Source organism: Triturus cristatus, chromosome 3_1 (genome assembly GCF_964204655.1).
Source record: "Triturus cristatus chromosome 3_1, aTriCri1.1, whole genome shotgun sequence".
NCBI classification, from domain to species: Eukaryota; Metazoa; Chordata; class Amphibia; order Caudata; family Salamandridae; genus Triturus; species Triturus cristatus.
In genome coordinates, this window is record NC_140583.1 from 921109002 (window position 1) to 921131864 (window position 22863).

At 45.1% G+C, this 22863-nt stretch overlaps 1 protein-coding gene across 5 annotated transcripts in view; it reads right to left on the reverse strand.

The window, feature by feature from the left end:
• The window catches only part of PKP4 (plakophilin 4), a 693496-nt gene that overhangs the window by 183417 nt on the left and 487216 nt on the right, over positions 1 to 22863 (reverse strand). For 3 of the 5 annotated variants that reach the window (XM_085645508.1, XM_085645506.1, XM_085645507.1), the window contains one exon: positions 6921 to 7112. The exons of the other annotated variants lie outside the window; for them this stretch is intronic. In XM_085645508.1, the coding sequence (XP_085501634.1) occupies positions 6921 to 7112 (192 nt within the window). The remainder of the gene's footprint in view (positions 1 to 6920; positions 7113 to 22863) is intronic. 5 annotated transcript variants of the gene reach the window in all.

Here is a 22863-nt window from a genome sequence, read left to right on the forward strand (position 1 = left end):
TGGCCCACTCAGGGGGCAAAGGAAAGCAAGCACGGGCAACTGCGTCTCTAGATGGCTGTCAACACTTCCTGGTCGAAGTGTTGGCAGCCAATTAGATCTAATTTTGAGATCTGTCGAATCCCCTGACCCACTGCGTCCCTAGATATATATATTTATTTTTCTTTCATAATGTAAAAACTACTGAACGGATTAACACCAAATTACAAAAAGCGCTCTTTCTGGACAAAGATTGAGCTTTCCAATTCCGTTCAGCGGTTCAGGCTGTAGTCTTACTCAAAATCCTTATGGGAAATTGCATGGGGAAAACACATTTTGGGATCCCTCCTTTTTTTTGGCCCCCACCTGACGAATCACCTCGAAACTTTCCAAACAGCAGCTGAAGTGAGAAGCAAACTAGTTTTGAACATTTCGTGAGGATTCATCACACAGCACCAAAGTTATCGGAAAAACAAAAAAAGCTTTGACTACCAACTGGTGAACCCCTGTAGGTAATATAATGTTTATATATATATATATATATATATATATATATTCACTGAAAAAACCATAGGTTTCACACACGTTATAGTTAGGAATTAGCATTTAAAAAACCTTGCAAATTCAGTGAAAAAACCATAGGTTTCACACACGTTATAGTTAGCTGGACATTTTACTCGTAAAAAACCATTGAAATTCCCCCGTTATAGTTAGTGCAGGCAACTATAACTCACGCGACCGCAATCCTCTGCTGATGCTAATACTGTATTTAGACACTTATTTGCCCATGTCTTCTTCCATTAAATTTTAGCTATACATATATTACAAATATTTTTTTTTCATAAAGACACATATGTCATCAGCAGAGGATTGCGGTCGCGTGAGTTATAGTTGCCTGCACTAACTATAACGGGGGAATTTCAATGGTTTTTTACGAGTAAAATGTCCAGCTAACTATAACGTGTGTGAAACCTATGGTTTTTTCACTGAATTTGCAAGGTTTTTTAAATGCTAATTCCTAACTATAACGTGTGTGAAACCTATGGTTTTTTCAGTGAATTTGTACGGTTTTTTAAATGCTAAGTTACTTTACGCCGTTCGTGGCGTGCGCGCCCACTTAACGCAGTTCGTTCCGTGCGCGCACGGTGCGCTTCGCGCACCGTGAGCACGCGGTGCGCTTTGCGCACCGCGCGCCCACTTTACGCAGTTAGTGCCGTGCACGCACGGTGGGCACACGGTGCGCTACGCGCACCGCGTGCCCACGTTACGCTGGATGGGCCATGTACGCACGATGCGCTTCGCGCACCGTCCGCACACGGAGGACATATTATGCGCTTCGTTGTGAAATGTTATCTATTAATTGTTCTTTTTGAGTACATGCCGTGCACAAAAGGGGCCCAGCGGGCACCTTTTGCACACGGGGGGGGGGGGGGACAATGTGGATAATTTTTTTTTTAATTAATTTTTAACGTACGCGTACGGTAAACGTAATCGGCTATTTTTCAAAAAAAAAAAAATTGAATTTTTTGTCTTGGGGGGTCTTGTGGGACACCTTAATCAATCAAGGCTAGTTGGTTAGGAGCTGTCTTACATGCCCCTTTACATGTTTTCAACCTTTGTTTTTCCTCCCCCCCCCTCAGAGTCCGAGAGAGAAAATGGCGGCCGCCACTTCCTGGTTTCGACCGATTCGAATGTTTACTAAGATCTAACAGCCAATCAGAATCGCGCTCGCGCACGGCACCGTACGCGTACGGTAAGCTTACCGTAAGCGCACGGTAAGCGCACCGTAAGCTGCCACAGATATATATATTGATTTAAATGCTATTTTCTCAGGAACTACTGAACAGATTTACACCAGACCTACAAAAGGCACTTCCTTGACCTGTAGACTACCTCTCTGCCAAATTTCAAGTAACTCTGTTCAGCCGTTCGGGCTGTAGCTGTGTCTAAAGGTCCTATGGAAAAATGCATGGGAAAAACGCGTTTTGGGACCCCCCTTTTTTCTCAGCCCCCACTTGACGAATCCCCCCGAGACTTTCAGGGTAGGAGCGGAGCGTAGCGCCCCATTAGTTTTGAAAATTTCACGAGGATTCGTCGACCGGCGCCAAAGTTATTCCAAATAGAATGTTGCGGATTTCCTATGGAAACAGGGTCCTAACTATAACTACCTACTGGCGACCGCCAGTAGGTAATATATATATATATATATATATATATATATATATGTATGTATGTATGTATGTATGTATATATATACACGTACACAATAACCTTTCAGGCTAAGTGTCACATAAATTATGCAAAAAAGAAGCAAAGAACTCTCGGTAGTTACCAGGTTTAGGTGGAGTGCAGCTCCTAAACAGATCACCATACAACACTAGAGACACTTTGAACACAAGTTGGTCGCACACTGCTCGTCACACCAGCAAGTTGCCCCAAAGGACTGTGGTGAATGTAGTGGCGACGGCGGGTATGCCTGTGCCACGATGTGTAAAAAGAAAAAAGTATGTGTTGCATTTAGCCATCCCTGGACACGTGTTTCGAGGTAGTTGCCTCTCTTCAGCAGGGAGCAGGACAATGTAAAGGGGTGCCGAGTGGACTGCCAAAATGTAATTAAAACAGGTCAAATACCTCTCATGGCGCACAGGTGCAGAACCAGGGCTCGTCAGCCCGATAGCTCACGGGAGCCGTAATAATTTGAACACAAGTTGGTCGCACACTGCTCGTCACACCAGCAAGTTGCCCCAAAGGACTGTGGTGAATGTAGTGGCGACGGCGGGTACGCCTGTGCCACGATGTGTTAAAAGAAAAAAGTATGTGTTGCATTTAGCCATCCCTGGACACGTGTTTCGAGGTAGTTGCCTCTCGTCAGCAGGGAGCAGGACAATGTAAAGGGGTGCCGAGTGGACTGCCAAAATGTAATTAAAACAGGTCAAATACCTCTCATGGCGCGCAGGTGCAGAACCAGGGCTCGTCAGCCCGATACCTCACGGCTGACGAGAGGCAACTACCTCGAAACACGTGTCCAGGGATGGCTAACGCAACACATACTGTTCTTTATACATCGTGGCATAGGCGTACCCGCCGTCGCCACTACATTTACCACAGTCCTTTGGGGCAACTTGCTGGTGTGACGAGCAGTGTGCGACCAACCTTTGCACAACACTAGAGACACTCTAAATCAGCTCAGCTCAAATGTAGGTTTTTCCAGCACAGTATTTAATTATAGGATTAGTGCAATGCCATCCCTGCTGAGTTCATCTATTTCCAACACAGCTAAAAAACATGGAGCATTATTCCAATAACTTGGAAAACTATTAGGGTAACACTCCAAATTCTGCTTAATTAAGCTTTGTTTACTACCTAGTATATTTTTTTGGGGGTGATTGATTTCTTCAACATGCATCACAATACAACTTTCAATGTAACCTTGTATTCTAACATTTTCTTTTCATGGCAATCTTTGGAAAAACTGAACTAAGAATGTGCCAATCAAGTTAATTTGATACCTTTAGTCACATCTCATTAGGATGGTGGGAATAGGCTAAAATGACAAAACAAAACTAAGCAGCAGAGTTTTTTAAATGACTGTTCGATAGGATGGAACCATGGGACTAATGATGCAGCAGGGATAAAGTTAGAGGCAAGAGAGAACAATGTGAAATGTTATGTGTTAATGGCTTTACAGAAAGCCAGATGATTATCAGCGTACTAATGGTCTGGGAGGAAGAAAGCAAAGACAGAGAGCACATAGCTCTGATTCAAATATTGGGGTGCAGAGCAGCAAGGGTGTGTGTAGGATGATATAGCAGACAATACTCAGCAGAGTTCATATTTCCAAATGAGGAGTGAAGAGCTATTATGATGGCTTTGAGACACATGTCAAAAAAATATGGAGGCCAGAGCAAGTGTGATATGATGTGCTTACAGTGCTGTAGAAGGAGATTTGTATTATTTTTTATCTTTGCAGCATGCACTAAGAAGTAGTGGAAACCAATGTAGATATTGTTGTGGCTATTGTCAGAGGAGGAGCTTGAAAGGAATCAAGTCGTGATCACAATTTGTTATAACAGTGCAGCATCTATTTCGGGAGGTGAATACAAATGATAAAGGAGCCAACCATGTGGTTGACACTGAGAACAAGAGAAAGGTTAACATCATAACAAAAGCCAATGTTCTTGACCTCTGCGGCGAAAACAGCAAAAGTGTTTCTGTACTTCAGTTCTTTCCACATACATCTTATGATAGCTATTTATGTATTAGATTTACAAATTACATTTATTGAATAGATTGCAGTTCATTTTTATCCACAAGTGGAAAGCTTTCATGCAACACATGAAAGAAGGAACAGGTGGGAGGGATCTGTCATTAACGCAGTATAGAATGTGGGCGTCTGCCTAGGAGTAGACATGGACTCATGCCATCAGATTCTTGGAGTTTCAGGTAGATCTTGAAAAGGAAAAGACAGGATATCTAGGAGATATTGGAAGCAAAGGTTTGAGAAGGTGATGTGAAAACAAAATGGGAGTCCCGGTTGAATCTACCAAACAGGAAGGAAGAGCCCAAAATCACTGCACTGTTGCGAGACAGAAGCCCAAAATTGACTGAAGAGAGGGTTAAGAAAAAGCATATTCCAACCACCACTGATGTCAGACACCATTGTGTGCAAGATCATTTTGGGTACAGTGAAAAGGTCAGTTTGATGCTCGGTCATGATCTAGCAGGCTATGATTTCCAAACAATATTTGTAATTTGTTGATGACCTTGCTTTCAATCAATTTGCTAGGAGAGGGCAAGTCTGTGTGCGGGAGATAGTTGAGCGGGTCGAATGAGCCTAGTGAGAACTGTTTTTCATTAAAGCACCAAAGACACTGTATTCAAACATCAACATCCTCTTTAAACATTTTATACAGTAAACACAAAGGAGCATCAAAATAAAGCAAAGAGTAATGGAAACTGAATACAAGAAGATTTTCTCTGCCAAGCTAAAGCAGGTGTATGGAAGTTTTACAGAACAAACTAAGTGCCTGTGGGAAGAGGTGATACAGATATCTTCTTGCCAGTAAAACAAATTGCTTATTCCATTTATTACCATGAATGTAGTTGTCCCATAATATTAGAGCACTAAATTGGCAGGCTTTGATACAAACAGGGTTTCCCATTTTACCACACTAAGCAATTTTGGGTAGTAACTTAAACTCACTCAGTTACTTTGTTTGTCAGAATTGTGAGCACTCACACCACAAAAAGGCATTTATATTTTACATCTATAGGAACTCTGCAAGTATCTGTCACAGTCAACAATATTCTACATTTTTGTCGGTGGTGGGGGGGAACAGATTGGCCGTACACCACCTTTGGTGATGTTAGTCCTGGGGAGATGTGACTGTGCCTAAATATGACCTGCTTTTCTGTAATGTGGCACTGATGGTGGCCAGACGTGATGAGATACAACTATTGAGTGGTGACGCTACAGAGTGAGACAGAATGGTCTAAGACCATGGACTATTGTTTGCAAGCCTAGGCCACCATCTCGCGGTTCAAAGGATGCGCTTGTAAGTTAAAAAATATCTGGGCTAAATGGCAGGACTTGAAAGGAGAGGGGTGAAATGGAAGCATCGGATAAGGTTATGCCAAGATTCTTGGACAATTTCAATAATGGACATTGAGAAAGGATCAGTGTTGAGCCCATGGACCTTCGGGAGAAGGTCTTATAGGGCCTGTTGTTGATATGTGGATTCTAAATGCACATAGTGATGGTACCTTTTAGGATCTTTCTGACAATAATATGTTTTCAAGTTATGCTTTATATGTTCGAGAAAATACTTGCTGAAAGGGTCATAAAAACATTTATTAAAAAAGATTTTAAAAATTGTACATGGTTTTGCATCCAATTTTCATTATTGAATCTTTTAAGAATTATCATCCATCAAAAATATAATGTAATAATCAATGTACTAGAGATATTAGATCAAAAATTAAATTATTTTTCTAGTTGCCAATATTTTTTTCTTAGCTGCACTTTATTCCTAAACCAAATGTCCATCTACTAATTATTGTTTTGATGATTTTATTTGTAGACTAGATGTGTTCTCTATAATGTTACATATTTGATTTTTTTTTTTTAAAAGAGCTGGACTCCCTTGGATGCCATACATCAGTACAGCTGGATGCAAAAATGTTAAGAATTGCTGCCGAGACTGGCAAAACTAGTGTAGTTTTAACACAAAACTAAGTCACTGAATGGACAGTGTTTACCAGCTGCAACAATTTGCTAATTATATGCTCTGGAAAAAGCAGGCCTCGGTTTTAATCTCTGTACACGTGAAAATATAGCCCTGTCGACTGATTTTATTTTCTGCATTCCCTCTGTTTGCCTTCAATGTTTTCAATAAGGCAGAGAAGTAGATTCAACTGGATTAAAAGGCAGGAATATTAAGACAGGAGATTACTCTTGTATTGTTGGACAGACTGCAAACAATCAAGGAGCATTATGGTTGCATTAGCAAAAGCCGCAAATTATTACATTTTAAACATATGTTTACATACTTATCTTTGGAATCACTGTATCAGTGATGCAAGTGGAGACAGGTGCTCGATTTAGTGTTTTCCAGGACCTGCCCTAAAAGTAAAACCTTCGTAAAAATTAATCATATATATGATATTGAACAGCTTGTAAATCCAGATGCTATGCATCTTGCCTTTGCATTAGAGGGTGCCTCCTTGACATAACCATCCCATGATCCTGTAAACTGGTAGCCAAGTGGTTTATGCTACAGAAGGGTATATGGGCCAAAAAGGTAGCTTGTCGAGGGGACAGAACAGATCTGAAGACTTGTCTCCAACCACAAACTGAGTTTGTGGCGTACGGCGACAGAAATTCGACATCCCTGACTACCATTAACAACAGATATTGTAGGCCTTGCACAGAGAATACACCCTACCTGATCCAGTACGATACATGGCTGACTGAGACCCCTGGCGCAGTTCCACTGCTCCATGATTCGGACTGCGGTAAACAGGACTATAGTATGTCCTCCCTTCATAGATGGGGGTGATGTGCAAATCGGGTGATGCAGCTGACCGCAGTTCTTGCCCAAGCTGGCTGTGCTGGCTAGCATAGGAGCTTCTCAAGCCTGAAAACAAAAATGTACATACAGTAAGGTAAACAAATGTAAAGAGATATTTGCCACCATTCTGAATTAAATTATTCAGACACTGTATGAGCTTTTTTTTCAAATAGTGATTAAGATAATCCAGTGCATTACTGATGCAGTTTGTGTAGAATTGCAGGATTTGCAGAGAGCCCAGTCTACTCTGCACCAGCAAAACATGGCCATCCTAGGTTGTAAAATTTAGGTAAAGTCTCACTTCTTGGCTCCTTTTCAAGTAAGGACCGTTTTAGAAACAGTATAATGTATACCACTTTAAGTGCAACATTCTACTTGGAATGGGGTTCTTGGTGCTATTATGTGACAAGAGAAGAAAAGTACTGACAGAATAGGTTGAGTTAAGTTTGAGGAGAAAGCCTTGTCATTAGTTTGCTGAAGACAAGGTGATGGGTGTTTTAGAAGGCAAAAGCACAAAGAGAGTAGGTTATGCCAAAATGCCCACCACAATGTCAAAGACAATATTGTAAGGAAGACTATGATGATAGCGCAAAAAGAGAATAGTCGGAAGAATTGGGAAACCCACTAAGATAAAAGTGACTGAGTCAAGCATGGAGACCAAAAGGCTGTCAAGATCAAATTTCTTTCACATGAAGATTAGGTTAAAGGCAATCTTAGGGTCACTCTGCAGTCTTGCATTAGACCTCTGGGATGTATGGACTTTTGATATTACCAAAATGAATATCAAATGAGGCAAAGGTCCTTACCAAGTTGGAGAGGTGAAAGAATGGGAGGTTAAGATTGTCGCGAAAGTTTGAGCAGAAGAACGTTTGAGCTGCTGACCAAGCTCATTACATCAATGACAATGCCTAGGTTCCTACAGATTAGTACTATTAAGGACAAGCTCATATCCTTGGCAAGGATCGAGAATTACATATATTGCTTGAGTTCCGTGTGATCAGGATCACAAATTTGTTAATATTTATTCTTTATTCCAAGGGTTGCCTGACGGTACTTGAAATGAAAACCTGATTCACTCAGATTTAAGTACTTAGCATACAGGAACTGCTGTCCATGCAAAAACGTGGCAAAGTAATACAAGTATGTGTTGAATGAATTGGCTTGTGAGAATATTTATGGAGTGCCCGCAAAGGCAACATCCAGGAAGCTTATTCATACAGAGTCAAATTGACATCTCTGGAGTAGAAACAATGAAATTGATAAGTTACAATACTATAGCCATTATTTTCAAATAAAAGAGCTTGGACCACTATCAATAATTTACTGTTTTCAGGCAGGGCTCAGATCAGGCAAACAAAAGGTAATTTGAGTCAATAAAGACATGCAGTGGTATGTGCTCCTTACATTTGACTGGAAGGGGTAACTGTGAGATGGACTTCTAAATAGAAGGTATAAAGAATAGGAAATTTTAAATAATGAATTACATGTGGAATCTTACTGGCTTTTAAAAAAGACAAGAGGAAAGTGCCATTAGGCAGGTTTCTGAGGTCCAGGCCCACCAGGGTGCTCAATTCCAGAAATAAACAGGGAGGTTAAAGAAAAAAAAAGGGGGCAGAACTACTAAATATAGGATGCTAACTGATAATACAAAAAGAGATGAAAGATTCTGTGAATAACTGGTGGGTTATGAAGAACCAGTACAGGATTAAGTGTTGTATGGTGTCAGAACTCACAATCTTGATATCTGTACTAATAGCGTCAGATGTTGTGGCAAACTGTCGATGGTCCAGGTTGGTTCCTTGTATTCTCTGCTACTGAGCCCTATATTAAGTTGGATCCGCAGTCAATGGTTTCTATGCTTACATACGTACAGAATATGGCTTGGTCACATTACTGCCTACTTGAATGTATGAGATCACTTCAGAATGCACTGGCATTTGTGTCAGTTGCTACTTAGTTACTCCACAAAGAAGGATCATTTGATGGTGCAAATGGTTGCGTAGAATAAATAGCTTTCAATCTATTCATGCGCCAGTGTTATGAATTAAAACAGCAAGTGTAACACACAGCGTGGCAAGCTGTGCAGGGGGCAGCGGTGTCCCATCAACCTGTGCAGCACTCTACCATCCTGCCAATTAAAGTTAAATATGGACAACCACTTTCCACAAGAGAGACAGATTGGATCAAAGACTGGTGGTGTAGGAAAAACTGAGTCAGTGAGTGCATGCTTAGAAAGGGACCAACACGCTCCACTGTATGCTCGCTCTCCTGCAGTGGTTTCATCTAAGGAAAGAAGTCATACATATTAGCTTGGGGATCTGAGACTTTCCTGACCTTGCACCCAGCAGGGGATAGAAGATAATGATCGCAAGGAGTGTGAATTAAATATATTTAGATAAATACAGGCACAATGACTACTCCTTGGAGGACACGAGACTAGGAGCATGAAATAAGTAGGCTATATTGGATTGGGCCAATGTGTGAAAGCATGCATATGAAGTATCGTCTGCTGTAACTGCGTGCTTCTGAAATGAAGGCCAGTTGTAGATTTGGCAGGAAGACAAGGTATCAGCACAATCACAGGAGGCAGTAGTAAAATTCCTGTGAGCCATTAGTGTAGCATGCTTGAAAGGCGGAAAGTGGATATTGTGCCAGCCTAGGGCTTTCAAGCCACTCTTCATCTACAGAAGGGGAACACTGTTGTGGCAGTTAGTATAGCATGTAGTGGTCACAGGTGCTGACGGAGACTTACGTGATTTTACAATGCCACAAGTATTGGGAGAATTGATGTATTTCCAAATTAGTGGGCAGCTGGTGAGGTGCACAAATAGGTCCAAAATGCAGGAAACAAAATTGGCGAGGAATCCGTGGCGGAAAGAACCTATCACCACATTTGAGAGCAAGGAGCGTGCTGGGTCATGTGGAAGAGCTCACAGAATTCAAGAGTGTGAATCTTGTGCTTAGAAGGAAAACAATGAAGTTGCTAAGGGTGGTATGAGCAGTCCAGCACAAATGAGTTCATTAAAAGTTTCAGGAGGCAAAAATATTTTGTATGTTGCAAATTGGGACACAATTTGAACAGCATAGCACGCTTTGCTAGGCATTCAGTGTGCCTTTAAAGTCGAAAACATGGACACTATGCGAGGGTGTGTGAAATGGTAAGAGTGCATCCACTGGAGAGTAGCATGGGACAGGAAAAGAAGCTTGTGTGATCTAGTCACAAGACCATGCTGAGACGCCAGCAAGTGATCGGAGGTTGGACTGGGAAGAAATGATGATACTGCCAGACTTACGTTTGCCTTATACATTGATGAGTGACAATGACTAGGTGAGCTTATGGAAAAACTGAGAGAAGTGGATATTAACCTGAAGTTGTTATGCATGGCAACTGAAGTTAAGGGGTGAGGTGCAAGTGGCAAAAAGAAGTGATAACTTGTTAGGCTGGAAGCATTAGAAGGATTTAGCAATTGCACTTAATCATATTGCTAAGGAACAAGTCTTAGTATATCCACTGGAAGAAAATATATGCTTAGTAAATTTCCTGACGTGTTAGCTGAGGAGTGGGAACTGCAGAAAGGGTCTGAGCACCATCATATAAAGGAGAATAATTAAGCCTCTGGTACACAAGGCGAGCACTGTACTACTGATCTGAAGGAGCCTTTAAGGGAAGAGTAGAAGAGGTTGGTGAAAGCAGGTGTGACAGAGGCCTCAGAATGGCTAGTGCACATTGTCCTCAACCCTAAGGGAAGCTGCAAAGATCTTCATATGGGCGTTGACCTTAGAAACCTGAACAAGAACATATGGGTTAACCAACATCCCCTCCCAAATACTCATCAAGCATTGATCACCTAGATGATGTAGAGGCATATAGTGCCTGATTAAGCCGCAATCAGCTTACCCTCAAATGAAGGTGGAAGAGGGTTCTTCTAAAAACCTCACATAATTTGTTACACCACTGGGTGCATTCAGGCTTGTTTGGGTGTCCATTGATCTGTTGTCAGTTGCTGATAGCTTTCAGAGAGATGAAAGGAGTTTTGACAGCGATAGGAAACGCTATGTTCTTCCATGATGACATTCTGATTTACAGAAGAATTTTGAGTGGGTCGTTATCTACACTGGAAGGATGTGGTTTGAAGATCACGGCAGGAAAATATCAGTTTAGAGTGAGCACTAGAGAGTCTGGCCTACCTCATATATCCAGAGAGTAAACAAAGCCCAAACAGACTTGGGTAGGGTTGCTAGCTAATGTGTGTGCCAGAAACCAAAGATGAGAGGAAGACTTGTTAGGGCTAATGGAGTATTACTCCAAGTTTGTTCAGAATGTTGCAGTGTTTTTCAGTCCCTTGACTGGTTTAATGAAAAAAGGAATTGTGTTTGTGTGAATTGAGCACTGTCAGCATAGCTTAGATTATGTTAAGAAGGGCATCACCAATGCTACATTGCAGAGTTGGTTTGATTAATAGGAGAAGAGAGTGCTGGCCAAATATCGGCGTTCTGAAGGGGGCTGCAAATTGACAATAGACTGGAGGTGGTCATGAGGATTCTTTAGTGTTTATTATTACTCCCTTTGTACCTTTCTGCTTTACTTTCGGAGTCCTTTTATGCTCAGTCCTCATGTAGACTTCTGAGATGTGACATTATGTGGTTTATATTAACCATGTTTAACTTTTTTTCATAAATCTTTTTTTTGATGAAGCAGTTAAGAACAAAAAACAATACACTGCTGTCCACCGGCATGATCATACATAGTAGTGCCCCACAAAAATTATTCCCTGTGCCCCCTACCCTCCCGCCTGTAGCATCATGAACATCAACATCCAATGCAAATTGATTAGGGAAGGATACATCGGAGCCAATAAGAGAAGTGCAAGGATTGTGCCTGTATTCGTTCAGTTTTCCCCAGAAGTTTACCCATTTTGTGGGGACAGCCACAGCAATCACCCAGCACCTTCTCAGCCAACATGCACCAATCCATGTCCCGCTTCCAGTTCCCAGACTGTGGTGCCTGCTCCACTCCCCACAGTCTCACAATATTTTGTTTGGCTATTGTCAGTCCCAGGGTCATCCATGTAAGCTCCATGAGGTTTAGATTGGTCTCATCCGAGATGTTCTATGGGCACCATTTTGGGTAAGCGCTCATATTGCTCCAACACATCTCATTCATACAAACAACCACTGACTCCCAAAGCTGGGTAGTTCTATATAATGTGAAAGAATGTACCAACCTGGTCGCATAACCTACGACAACCCATCTCACTTGACCTACCCATTTTTACCATGGTGGTCTGTGCATAGCAGGATTGGGGGAGAATTTCTAGCTGCACTAAGAGGAACTCCGTCCGTGCCATCTCCTTCATTGACGCCAGGGCTGCCGGCTATTCATTGCCCTCCAGGCCCTCGAGATCTTGTGCCCGCTGTTCCCACAGAGATTACAAGCCATCCTGTGAGTTGCTAATTAGTTTTTAGTACGTGAAGGATGTCGACCTACAGGAACGCAGGCTCTTCTGCAGGGAGGAAAACCTAGTGGTTAATGGCAGTTATCTGCGCAGCCCAGTAGTATTTCTGGATGTCAGGCGGAGCAATCTCTCCATCATATCATCCCCTTTCAAGTTTATTTCTTGCTATTCGCGCCCTCATCCCAGAGCAAAGTCCTAATTTTGCCCTGAATTGCTTTTAAGTACGATAAGGGGTTCTGAAAATAGATGTTTATTTTAGCGTGGTTATCCTCTAACTTAGTTAAGTTCTTTTCTCTGGATGATGCTGGTCCACTTTTATGCAGAGAGTTTATTTTATTGTGACTCGTGAATCAGGTTTCATAAAGTGCGCTAGTCAAAGGGGAAAAAAAACAAAAAAAACTTGTGGACAATTCCATGGCCTTTCTCAAACATTAATAAAATGAAAACACAAAAACTAAAACCTTAAGATTAAATCACCCATATATCCAACTTCGATACAGCTTCACATATACGGTGCCAAAACAATATGGCACTGAAAAATGTTGAATATTTCTAACAGAAGATAAAAAAAGCTCTTTTTAGAATTTTAGGAAGAGCAGCAACCACTCAAATCCCTAGGAGAAAATGACGAACAACAAAAACGGGTGAATATGGCATAAGTAATCGATACTATGGACACGTGCTTCAACAACCAGGAAGACAAACCGTATCAATAATTGGGTTACTAATAGAACCTCTCTCAGATTGCAGACTTCGTTCTAAAAAATCTGCCGAGAAATAAGAATCACATGTAAGGGATACAAAATGATAAAATCATAATAGGCAGCCTTGATTTATTAAAACAAATTAGCTGATAGTAACTTTAGATTCAGGATCATTGTACATGTGGATGCAACAAGCGACTATATGGAAGGTAGAAACAAGAGGGTTTAAAAAAACTAGTAGATTAATGTAGAAGTACCAATAGAGTTCATATGTAAGGTAGTGTTAACCACAAATAAGTTTGCCTTTGACAACAAATGTCAGGGCCCGAGAGTAGCCATGTAGCAACATCTGCGCTCAATTGAACAAACCTGGAGGTCTCTGAATTGGGAAAAAAGCCCTTAATAATGAAGTCTCAAATTCAAACACACAAACCTGAAACTTTAAACACTTTATACAAGAAATTCTCATAATTTGGCAGCGATACCTTAAGGAACTAAATTATTTCCTTTAGGCTGACTCAGTTACTTCCTGGCTCTTTGTCATTATCATGAGTGAAATAGCCACCTAGTGGTGGGTCTAAAAACAGCTTCTAGAGCTATTCAATGAACTGGTGCAAACCTTGTACTAAGCACATTTGTGGCATATCTCATCCCTTTTGCCTTCGAGGAAGGGGTGTTTGGTTGTAGTTTTAACAGAGAAAATGCAACTTTTTAGAGATTTTAACACGAGAATGTACACCTCCGATATGGAAGCGAGGGGCAATAAGGACAGTTTTCTAAACAAACAGATTCTACACAAAGAGTAGCACTCTCTTCTCAGTTTATAGAAGTTGAGATACTAATGGCTAAGAGTAGTTTAAAATCATTCAAAGCATTTCTTGAAGAATTTTATTAAATGTTTGCATGGCAACTCACTTTCACACTTACAAAACTATTCCAATTCTTGGCCAACAGGAGAGTGATTACTAACTCAATGTTGCAGGGCAGGTTTGAGTGGTAGTGATTCAGAAACCAGGCAGGGATCCTAGCTAGGGAAAAAACTATTACAGAGATGTCCACTTCTGAATTTTAATTCTGAATTGGTAATAAAAATGGATCAGAGGCCTGGAAATTGAAAGGAATTAACAGATACTTTCAGAAGCTGCTGACTGGCAAAATGGTAAGACCAAAATACTGGAAGTAGGTCCCCAGTGAAACATATTTGGTACTTCAAGCTCTGGAAACAAATGCAATGGAGAGACTCTCAAACCAGCTAACAAAAGAGAAATATATTTATAGTAATCTGAAAGCCAGCATTGGAATACATGGCAAGGGTCTGTACAGAGCACTGAAACTTTTCGAACAAGTATTTTGACTGAATCACAGCTGAAGACCGCAAACCTGGACACCCGAATGCCTGGACGAGAGTGACTGATTGACGTTACATGACCAAATGATGTTTCTCAAGTTGCGTCTACAACGGCAGTGGGTGGGAATTGACAGGATGGAATCTAGGGTTTCCATTTTGTAATTGTTCTGTTCAATGAGAACTCATCCGGTATTAGGGAAGCTATTTTGTGTCGGGAGAGCTGCAGTATCGATGTACTAGCATTTTAATGGTGCTCTATATGAACAAAACAAGTGAATTTGCAAAAGTAAAAAATAATTCAGTATTTCTTTGATAAAATGGAATCCAGAGGCAAATACAAGTCCCACAAAAGCAGCATAAGACTAAACGAAAAAGTTCATGCAACACAATGAACTTTCTAGTCATGAAAAATGTTATCACTGGAAGCCCGTCACGTTTTCTGGTTACATCCCGATGGAGAGAGGTTATCCATTTTAATACAAGTTTTAGAGGGGTCGGCAATCAACTGAAAAGGCGGCAAAACAATAGACCATGGTATGACTCATTAAACAGCACTCAGAGAAATGTTGACAGGATTATCATTAATTTATTACTGAGCTCCATCTAGTACCTGTGACTAATGAGGGTAATAAAAAGAAATATAGCTACATAAATTACAATGAGCTTCAGAAACAAAGATGAGGAAAGGCAACCGCACTCTTGGGGATGGTGCATGCAGTAAGACCAAACGAGGCCCTTCAAGCCATTCTTAAAAGAAATGTAAAAATATGCACTAACCCTACCTCGTATCTATAAAATTTGGTTAACAAGTGTGCTCTGTTCGAGGTCTTCGAGTAGTAATAGGTCAGTAAAAAAAAAAGCAAGTTACTGCCACTAACTTGAATTTTATTTCAGGTTCAAAAAACACACGTCCATTTTGGTGCCATGCAGTGAGGTGCCAAATTATGGCAGCATTTTCATTATAGCACAGATTTGATAATAGCCTCTCGGATTTTGCTAAGGTCAATATTATATTAGAGTTTGGATTCTAGCAAGGCTGAGTGTTTGCCACCTTTAACACATCCAAGTACAAGGCATTGAAGGAGGAAAGAAAAAGTTGTACCGGGGTTAGAATGCTTTGCGAGTCTGCACACCCACAAATTACTTTATTCACCAACTCCTCAAATTTTGGAAAAGGTTGGAAATGTACTCTCGATAATGGCAGAAGAAAAACTTTTCACATAGCAGGGCAAGAAAAAGAGTGTAAGGAGAGTATATGTGTACATTTAGACAAGCGGAAAAAATCACAAAGTTGACCAGGAGTACAGGTTCCTGGCCTACTACTGTAAAGTCTAGGGAATTCCTTACAATAGTAAATCTGCAACAGTGTAAGGACGTATACCTGGCACTTGTGACTTCCTTCAATTGGCCACCTAAATTATTTTCATTTCTACACAGATTTGCCACATTAACCTTGCTTTTTAAATTTAAATAATGATATGCATTAAACATTTTACTAAATGATGCCTCAAAGAAACGGCATTTGAATTTGCACAATTGTTTTGCAAAACCTTTTTTTTTTTTTTAAAGTTGTAGTTTTCTGTGTACATTTTGTTTTGAATGCAAACAATCATCAATCTTACTTTCCATCAGTCTTTATACTGGTACTACTGTCACCCATGACAAGTTAAATGACAATTTATGACGTCATTGATGACATCCGTTATAACACCGTAGTCACATACTTGCTAGAGTTGCTAGGTGTACATATGTGGACTGATAGCATGGAAACGGCGTAAGCCATTGGCATAAATGTAACTGTGCATTTTATGGTTTAAATCGTTTTATTAAGTTTTGTCGTAAATGATAATACGCCCACCTACAACCACAGGCCGGCGGGGAACTTGCAGTAGTTTTATTAAAGCGAACACAGAGATAAACAAAAGAAAGAGACAAGGAGGGAGTCGAAAGAGAATAGAGTTTAGCAAAGAATAGAAAGAAATCAGTTGGGGAACAAAGAGACCGAGAACCACCCACTGCTCAAAGTAAGGTCTGGTAGGAAGTCAAGGCCGAGGTCTCTTCTGTGAGGGTAGGGCCGCAGGAGGGGTCGTGGGGATTCGCAGAACCCTGAGATATCGAGGGCATGCAAGATCAACAAACTCAGAGGAGAGGTACGCCACTGTAGACCCCCTGGTTTTGTGTGATGAAGCCCTGCAGTGATCCGTTCCATCCCGACCACCTCCCACAGTCTGTGTAGCCAATCTAGCTTGGTTGGGATGATCTCCGTGCCTGACCTCGCCAGGAGGACCTGATTAGCCGCTCCCAATGCCAAAGTAATTGCCCTACCTCTGCAGGAACGAAGAGGGTATGTAAGAGGGTTGGGAAGTCCTAACAAAATGTATCTGGGGAATCTAGGGAGTTCTGTTCGGTATATATGGTCAACTAGAGGCAAGACTGAATCCCAGAACGACTGTATCTTAGGGCAATACCAAAGAATATGGGATAAAGTGCCCACCTGACTGCATTTGCGCCAACAAAGATCGCTGCAGCGAACCCTCTCCTTAGGAACCCGTGCCGGGGTATAATACCAGTAATGCGCAATTTTTAAGAGCATCTCCCCTGAAGTGCTGCATCATGATGCACGAGCCCTGTGTATTATGTCAGACCATTCTTTCGGGGAGAATTCCCTATCTAGCTCAGATTCCCACCTTCGCTGCGGATTTAGAAGGGTTCTTAGCCTTGTTGAGAAAGTTATAAATGTCCGACAGGAGGCGTTTATTTGAAGTGCTGGTGATAAACCAAATCTCAAATTGCGTAAGGAGACGGCTTACATGCGGACGCACCTGAGGCTGTAAAACCCAATGGCGTAGCGCCAAGTACTGCCAGTACGCTTCCTTGGGGATCCCGTAGTGAGACACAAGTTGGGGGACGTCCAGAATGCCCAGTAAATCAAAAAGATCACTGATACGTTTACAGTTGGCCTCCTGCCATTTCAAGTAGGTGTTCCCAGTGAGAGCTGGAGGGAAGTCCGGGTTCCCAATAAAGGGGGTCAAGGGTGAGATGGGCGTAGAGAGCTGGCATCTTTCTTGTACTCTATCCCAGACTGTCATGGTAGAGCGCAAGACCGGAGAGAGATAGGTACCCGGTGGGCGGTGTCGCCGCGGGAGCCAAGGAACTTTCCAAATATGAATCCCACTCCACGATCCATAAAGCACCAATGCTTTACAGACTCCAGTTGGTACCATTCCACCATACAGCGCAACTGCGCCGCTTCATAGTACCGGCCCAGGTGGGGCACCCCAAGACCTCCGTCCTCCTGTTACAAATACGTGTGGTGTTGAGCCATGCGCGGCTTCTTCCTGCCCCAAATGAAGCCATTTATTAGTTGTTGCATTTGGGTCAGTGTTGTGGGCGGTGGACATAGGGGAAGCGTTTGCAATATGTACAACAGGCGGGGTAAAATTGTCATTTTAACCGCAGCTATCTTGCCCAACCATGAAAGAGCATGCTTCTTCCAGGTGGTGAGGTCGTTATGGATCTTAGCCAGCATGTCCGAGTAGTTCACCTGGGCCGTCTTCGCAGTGGTCGAAAAGACCCGAAGTCCCAAATACGTGCTATCACTGACCGCCCAGGAAAATGGAAAGAGTTGCGACAGTTGGAGGCGAGTCGCCGCCGGGATCATGAGGCTCAATGCCTGCGACTTCAAGTTAATTTTGAACCCCGACATGGCGCTAAAGGCGTCCACCTCAGCCAGAAGGGGTGGAAGAGAGGACAGCGGATTGGAGAGGAAAAGGAGCACATCGTCCACGTATAGCGAGATTCTGTGCTCCCTGTCTCCCATCCGGATCTCGGTGACTGTAGTAAGGTGGCAGACTCGTTCAGTAAACGGCTCTATGTAGAGCGCGAACAGGAGAGGGGAGAGCGGACACCCCAGACGCGTGCCACGCCGGACCGGGAAAGGCTGGGAGACCAACCCGTTGACCCTAATCAGGGCTTGCGGCCCTTCATACGCACAGTTCACCCATTTCCGGAACCGTTCCCCCAAGACCAAATCGGCACAGAACCTGATGTAAATAGGGCCAGTGGACCCGATCAAATGCCTTTGCGGCATCCACTGACAAAAGTATTGCCGGAATCTGGGTGCGATTCGTTTTATCCAAGAGATGGCACAAGCGCCGAGTCCCATCTCCACGATTGGTCTGGGTCCACCAGACCTTGCATATGTGGAGCGCGTCGCGCTGCCAGAATGCTAATAAAGATCTTCAGTTCGATGTTAAGCAGGGAGATGGGACGGCATGAAGCACACTCATGAGAGTCCTTCCCTGGTTTCAGTATGACCACAACTTCAGCCATGGTCATCGAGGGGGTGAGTTTCCCGGTGAAGCTAAAAGAGTTGAAGAGGCGCGCCAAAAAAGGAGCCAGGTCAGACGCAAACACCTTATACAAATCTACTGAGAAGCCATTTTCGCCAGGGGCTATACCAGCCGGAAGACCCTGGATAGCCCATATAACTTCCTCCGGGCGGATGTCCGCCTCCAACATGGTCGCAATGGAGTCTAATAGCGGCGTCACCGGTGCCGCTTGCGTATATGCTGCAGCTGCAATGGGGTCCAGACTTTCAGCGGAATATAACGACTTATAGAAGGCCTCGAATTCAGATGCAATGTCCCGATCCGCTCGCAAGACTCCCCCCGGGTATTCATAAGTTCCGCAACCCGACGTGACGCCGTTTTAGCCCGAAGAGCATGCGCCAATAATTTAACGTCTTTGTTCCCCCCTTCGTAATAGCGTTGTTTGGTGCGGAGCAAGGCATATTCGGCGCAGTCCAAATCTAAAGCCCGTAGTTGTTTCCTCGCCTGAGTAAGCAATCGCCTTGTCTGAACCACCCCAGTACGGCGGTGGACCCCCTCCAACTCGCGAATTTGAGCCTCCAGCTCCCTCCTCTTCTCTCTCCGGTCCTTGTTACAATTTGCCGCGATATTCCAAACCACTGTGCCCTGAAAATGCGTGGCCAGAAGAATCGCCATCCCAGCCTTCTTCCCGAGTCCAGAGGAGGAATATTGTCGATCGAACCATCTAGAGCGGAGTCGCCCCCAGTCTGCCCGCATGAGGAGAGTCTCCTGTAATAGACAAATATCGCACTTAGATTCTCTCAACAAGGCAAGAAGCGCTCGCCGCTTCGCCGGGGAATGGAGGCACCGCACATTGAAGCTCAAGATAACTACTTTAAGACGGGTCATGTTCGATAAAAACCATAACTGCCAAGCATCCACCCCCTTCTTGTATGCCCCACCACCTGGTCCCAGCGGCAGCCGTCCCCCCATCCGCAGCAGCTCCACCAGGCGAAGTCCCAAAGCAACAAGGCGACCCCCTCAAACGTAAAGGGAAGTTGGGCAGGGCCGCAAAGCAGAGAACCAGCACAGCCCAGCTAAGGGGAAGCCAACAGAGCACCCCGACCACCTCACCCCCTGCGTACAACAGGACCACCCACCCACCTAAGGGACCACAGTACAGCCAGTCTCCTCCAGCCACCTCCATCCTCCAGAGACGAAGATTCACCCTACCTGTCCGCTGAATATCAGTATGTCCCACCGACTGCAGGAGATCTGTAGCCCACTCGTGGATGGAAAAGAGAGGGAAAAGGAGAGTGAGAAAAAGAGAGAAAAAAACAAAGGGAGAGTAAACAGAGAGATATGGCAAAGTCATCTTCCAACGGTAACAAAATGCACCACTGTGCAAGGGTCAATGAGTCCGACGATCAGTCATCACCTCTCCAAGGACGGGGCTCCCCCCCCAGGACTGACCTCCCACGATACTAGGCTCAGATCACTCTTCCCGACTCTTGGCCTCAGGGCAGTAACTGGGCAGGTCGGACCCCTGCCTGTGTGGTAGAGTCCTACTGGTCCATCACCTGCTGCAGTAGGGCTTCCCTCTCCGCACGGCGTTCCTCCTCGGTGGACTTCACCTGGGTCACCCTCCTGTGGCCCTGTCTCCTGCCTGACCGCCGCAGTCTCCCCTTCAATGGATCACCGTCCGCCCTGTCTGAATCCTCAGCTGATGCCAGGGCGAGTCCGAGGACCGCCTTCGCCTCCTGCAGGTTGCGTACTCCATGTGTTTCCTTGTTCCAGACAAAGGAAAGTCTGAACAGGTGACCCCACCGGTATCGTATTCCCTGCTCACGAAGGAAGGTCGTAGCCGGTCGCAGCTCCTTGCGCCTCTGGAGAGTAATGCGTGAGAGGTCCTGGTATACCCCCACCTGGAGGCCCTCGAACTCCACAGTTGGACGGTCACGTGTGGCAGCCATGATGATCTCTTTCGGCCTGTAGGAATGGAGGCAGATCAGAATGTCCTGCGGCTGACCGGGGCCCGAGGCAGGGCGCCCAGCGCGGTGTGTGCGATCAAGCGTGATCTCCTGATCCGTCAGGGTGGGAGCCATGTGCCTGAAGAGGCAGAGAACCCAATCTTCAAGCTTGCCACCATCCGCCTGAAGTGGCACGCCCTTAATGTGAATGTTGGAGCGCCTTGAGCGGTTCTGCAGGTCCTCCATCTTAAGGTAGAGATCCTCCTGCTGTTCCCGGAGGGCGATGAGTTCACGGGCCTGTTCAGCAAGCTCTTCGTCCCGCCTATCCCCATTACGTTCCAGTGTGTCCACTCTATCCCTGACCTCGCCAAGATCTGCTCGGAGCTGCTTAATGTCGGCTGCCAGGTTTTGTTGCAGCCCAGCGAAGTCGTCGCGTAACGTGCCAAAGAGCTGCTCCATAAATTCCTTTGCGACGGGCTCGGCCACGGGCCCATCCGCCGAGTCCATCATGGCGTCGCTGAGATGTGACCCTCGGGGATCATTGCTAAGGCCCCCCGCCTTCTTCCCTCCCGGCTTTTGAAGCAAGTCTTTGATAGAGGCTTCCTTACTTGTGAGATTTTTTTTGCCCTTGTGGGTAGCCATGTCCGACTATCACCGAGCGTCCGTGGTAGTTGGCGCACTTCTAAGTCCGCCATCAGAGAAGTGTCCTGAGCGTAACCCCCAGGCAGTCCAAACAGGCGCGTGAGCCTTGCGGGGTCCGCCCGAAGGTGCAGGGTACCCGTTCACCCTTATTCACTCGTATCAGTCAGCGCAGAGGCGCAACGTGGCCTGAACTCCAATGTGTGTCACTTCCAGCAGAGTCGGTTCCCCGCTTCCCACTCCTGCAGCTTGGGGCACCGCAATACAAGTCGCGCTGCGTGGAAACCCACTTGGGGTGTCAGTTCCTCCCCCTTCAGGAACCACTCCCACGGGGGCCCCACCTCCAAGCCTGGGGGTCCTTGCCGTCACCGGAACCCACGGGGGTTTGGGTGGGGAGCAGTGGGGAAACCGGGTCACCTCAATGACGAAAGCTGGTCCGGCCATCCAGCCGATTCCCCCGTCGATGGTCCAGACTCTTAAGAGGCCTCCCAGGGCAGCACGCCTTGCCTTCCAGCTCCGCGCCCGCTCGGCTTGGCCGCCACACAACCAGTGCTCCACTCGATTCGACTGTCCCCAGGGCGTCCACGTTCCCTCAGCCCTTAACTGATGTCCGGGAATCAGATGAAGCACCCCAGGGGAGAGGGCCGCCCAGATCCTCTGGGCTCCGCCACGCGGCCAGACTCACCATCCTGCCTCTGCAGCAACTACCCAGGCCTCGGTGACCCTCCGGGGGTTATCGTCGTCCACACCCCCACACCTCTGCAGGGGCCGGGCTCAACACTTACGCCAGGCCCTGCGCTGCACTCCCCCAGGCCTCTTTCTCACTGTTGGGGGCTGCCGTCGCTCGGGCTGCCGCACCACAGTCGGGCTCACCACACCTGCCTCAGCCGCTGCCGTAGACCCCTAGGCCGCGAGCACCCCTCCGGGGGATACCGCCGTCCTCACCTCCGGGTCACATCCAATGCCTGGGGGCCTTCCCGTCAGGACCAGCACTGTCAGGGCGATCGGGGGACCCCGGGTCCACAAAGCGGTACTGTCATCTGGGGCACGGGCTCTGCGCCACTCCCCCACCAACGGTCAACGTGGCGCGGCCCAGACGATCACGCTACCTCCGGGCTCTCTAGATTGCTGCGGCCGCCGAACACCGAAGTCAGCTCTTCACCACCGGTGCACCGGCGCCACTTGTGTTTTGCGAAGGACCTGAGACCACGATTGTGCAAGCTTGCTGGTCTCAAAACCGCCTTTGGACGCCTATTCCTCGGTCTCAGAGAGCGGAGCCCCCTGAAGAATGGTGCTACACCGCCGCTATCTTAGCCACGCCCCTAATTGTGTATTTTAAAAGTTATATGATTAATCGTTTACAAATCACTAAAGTTCTGGGTGGAAAATC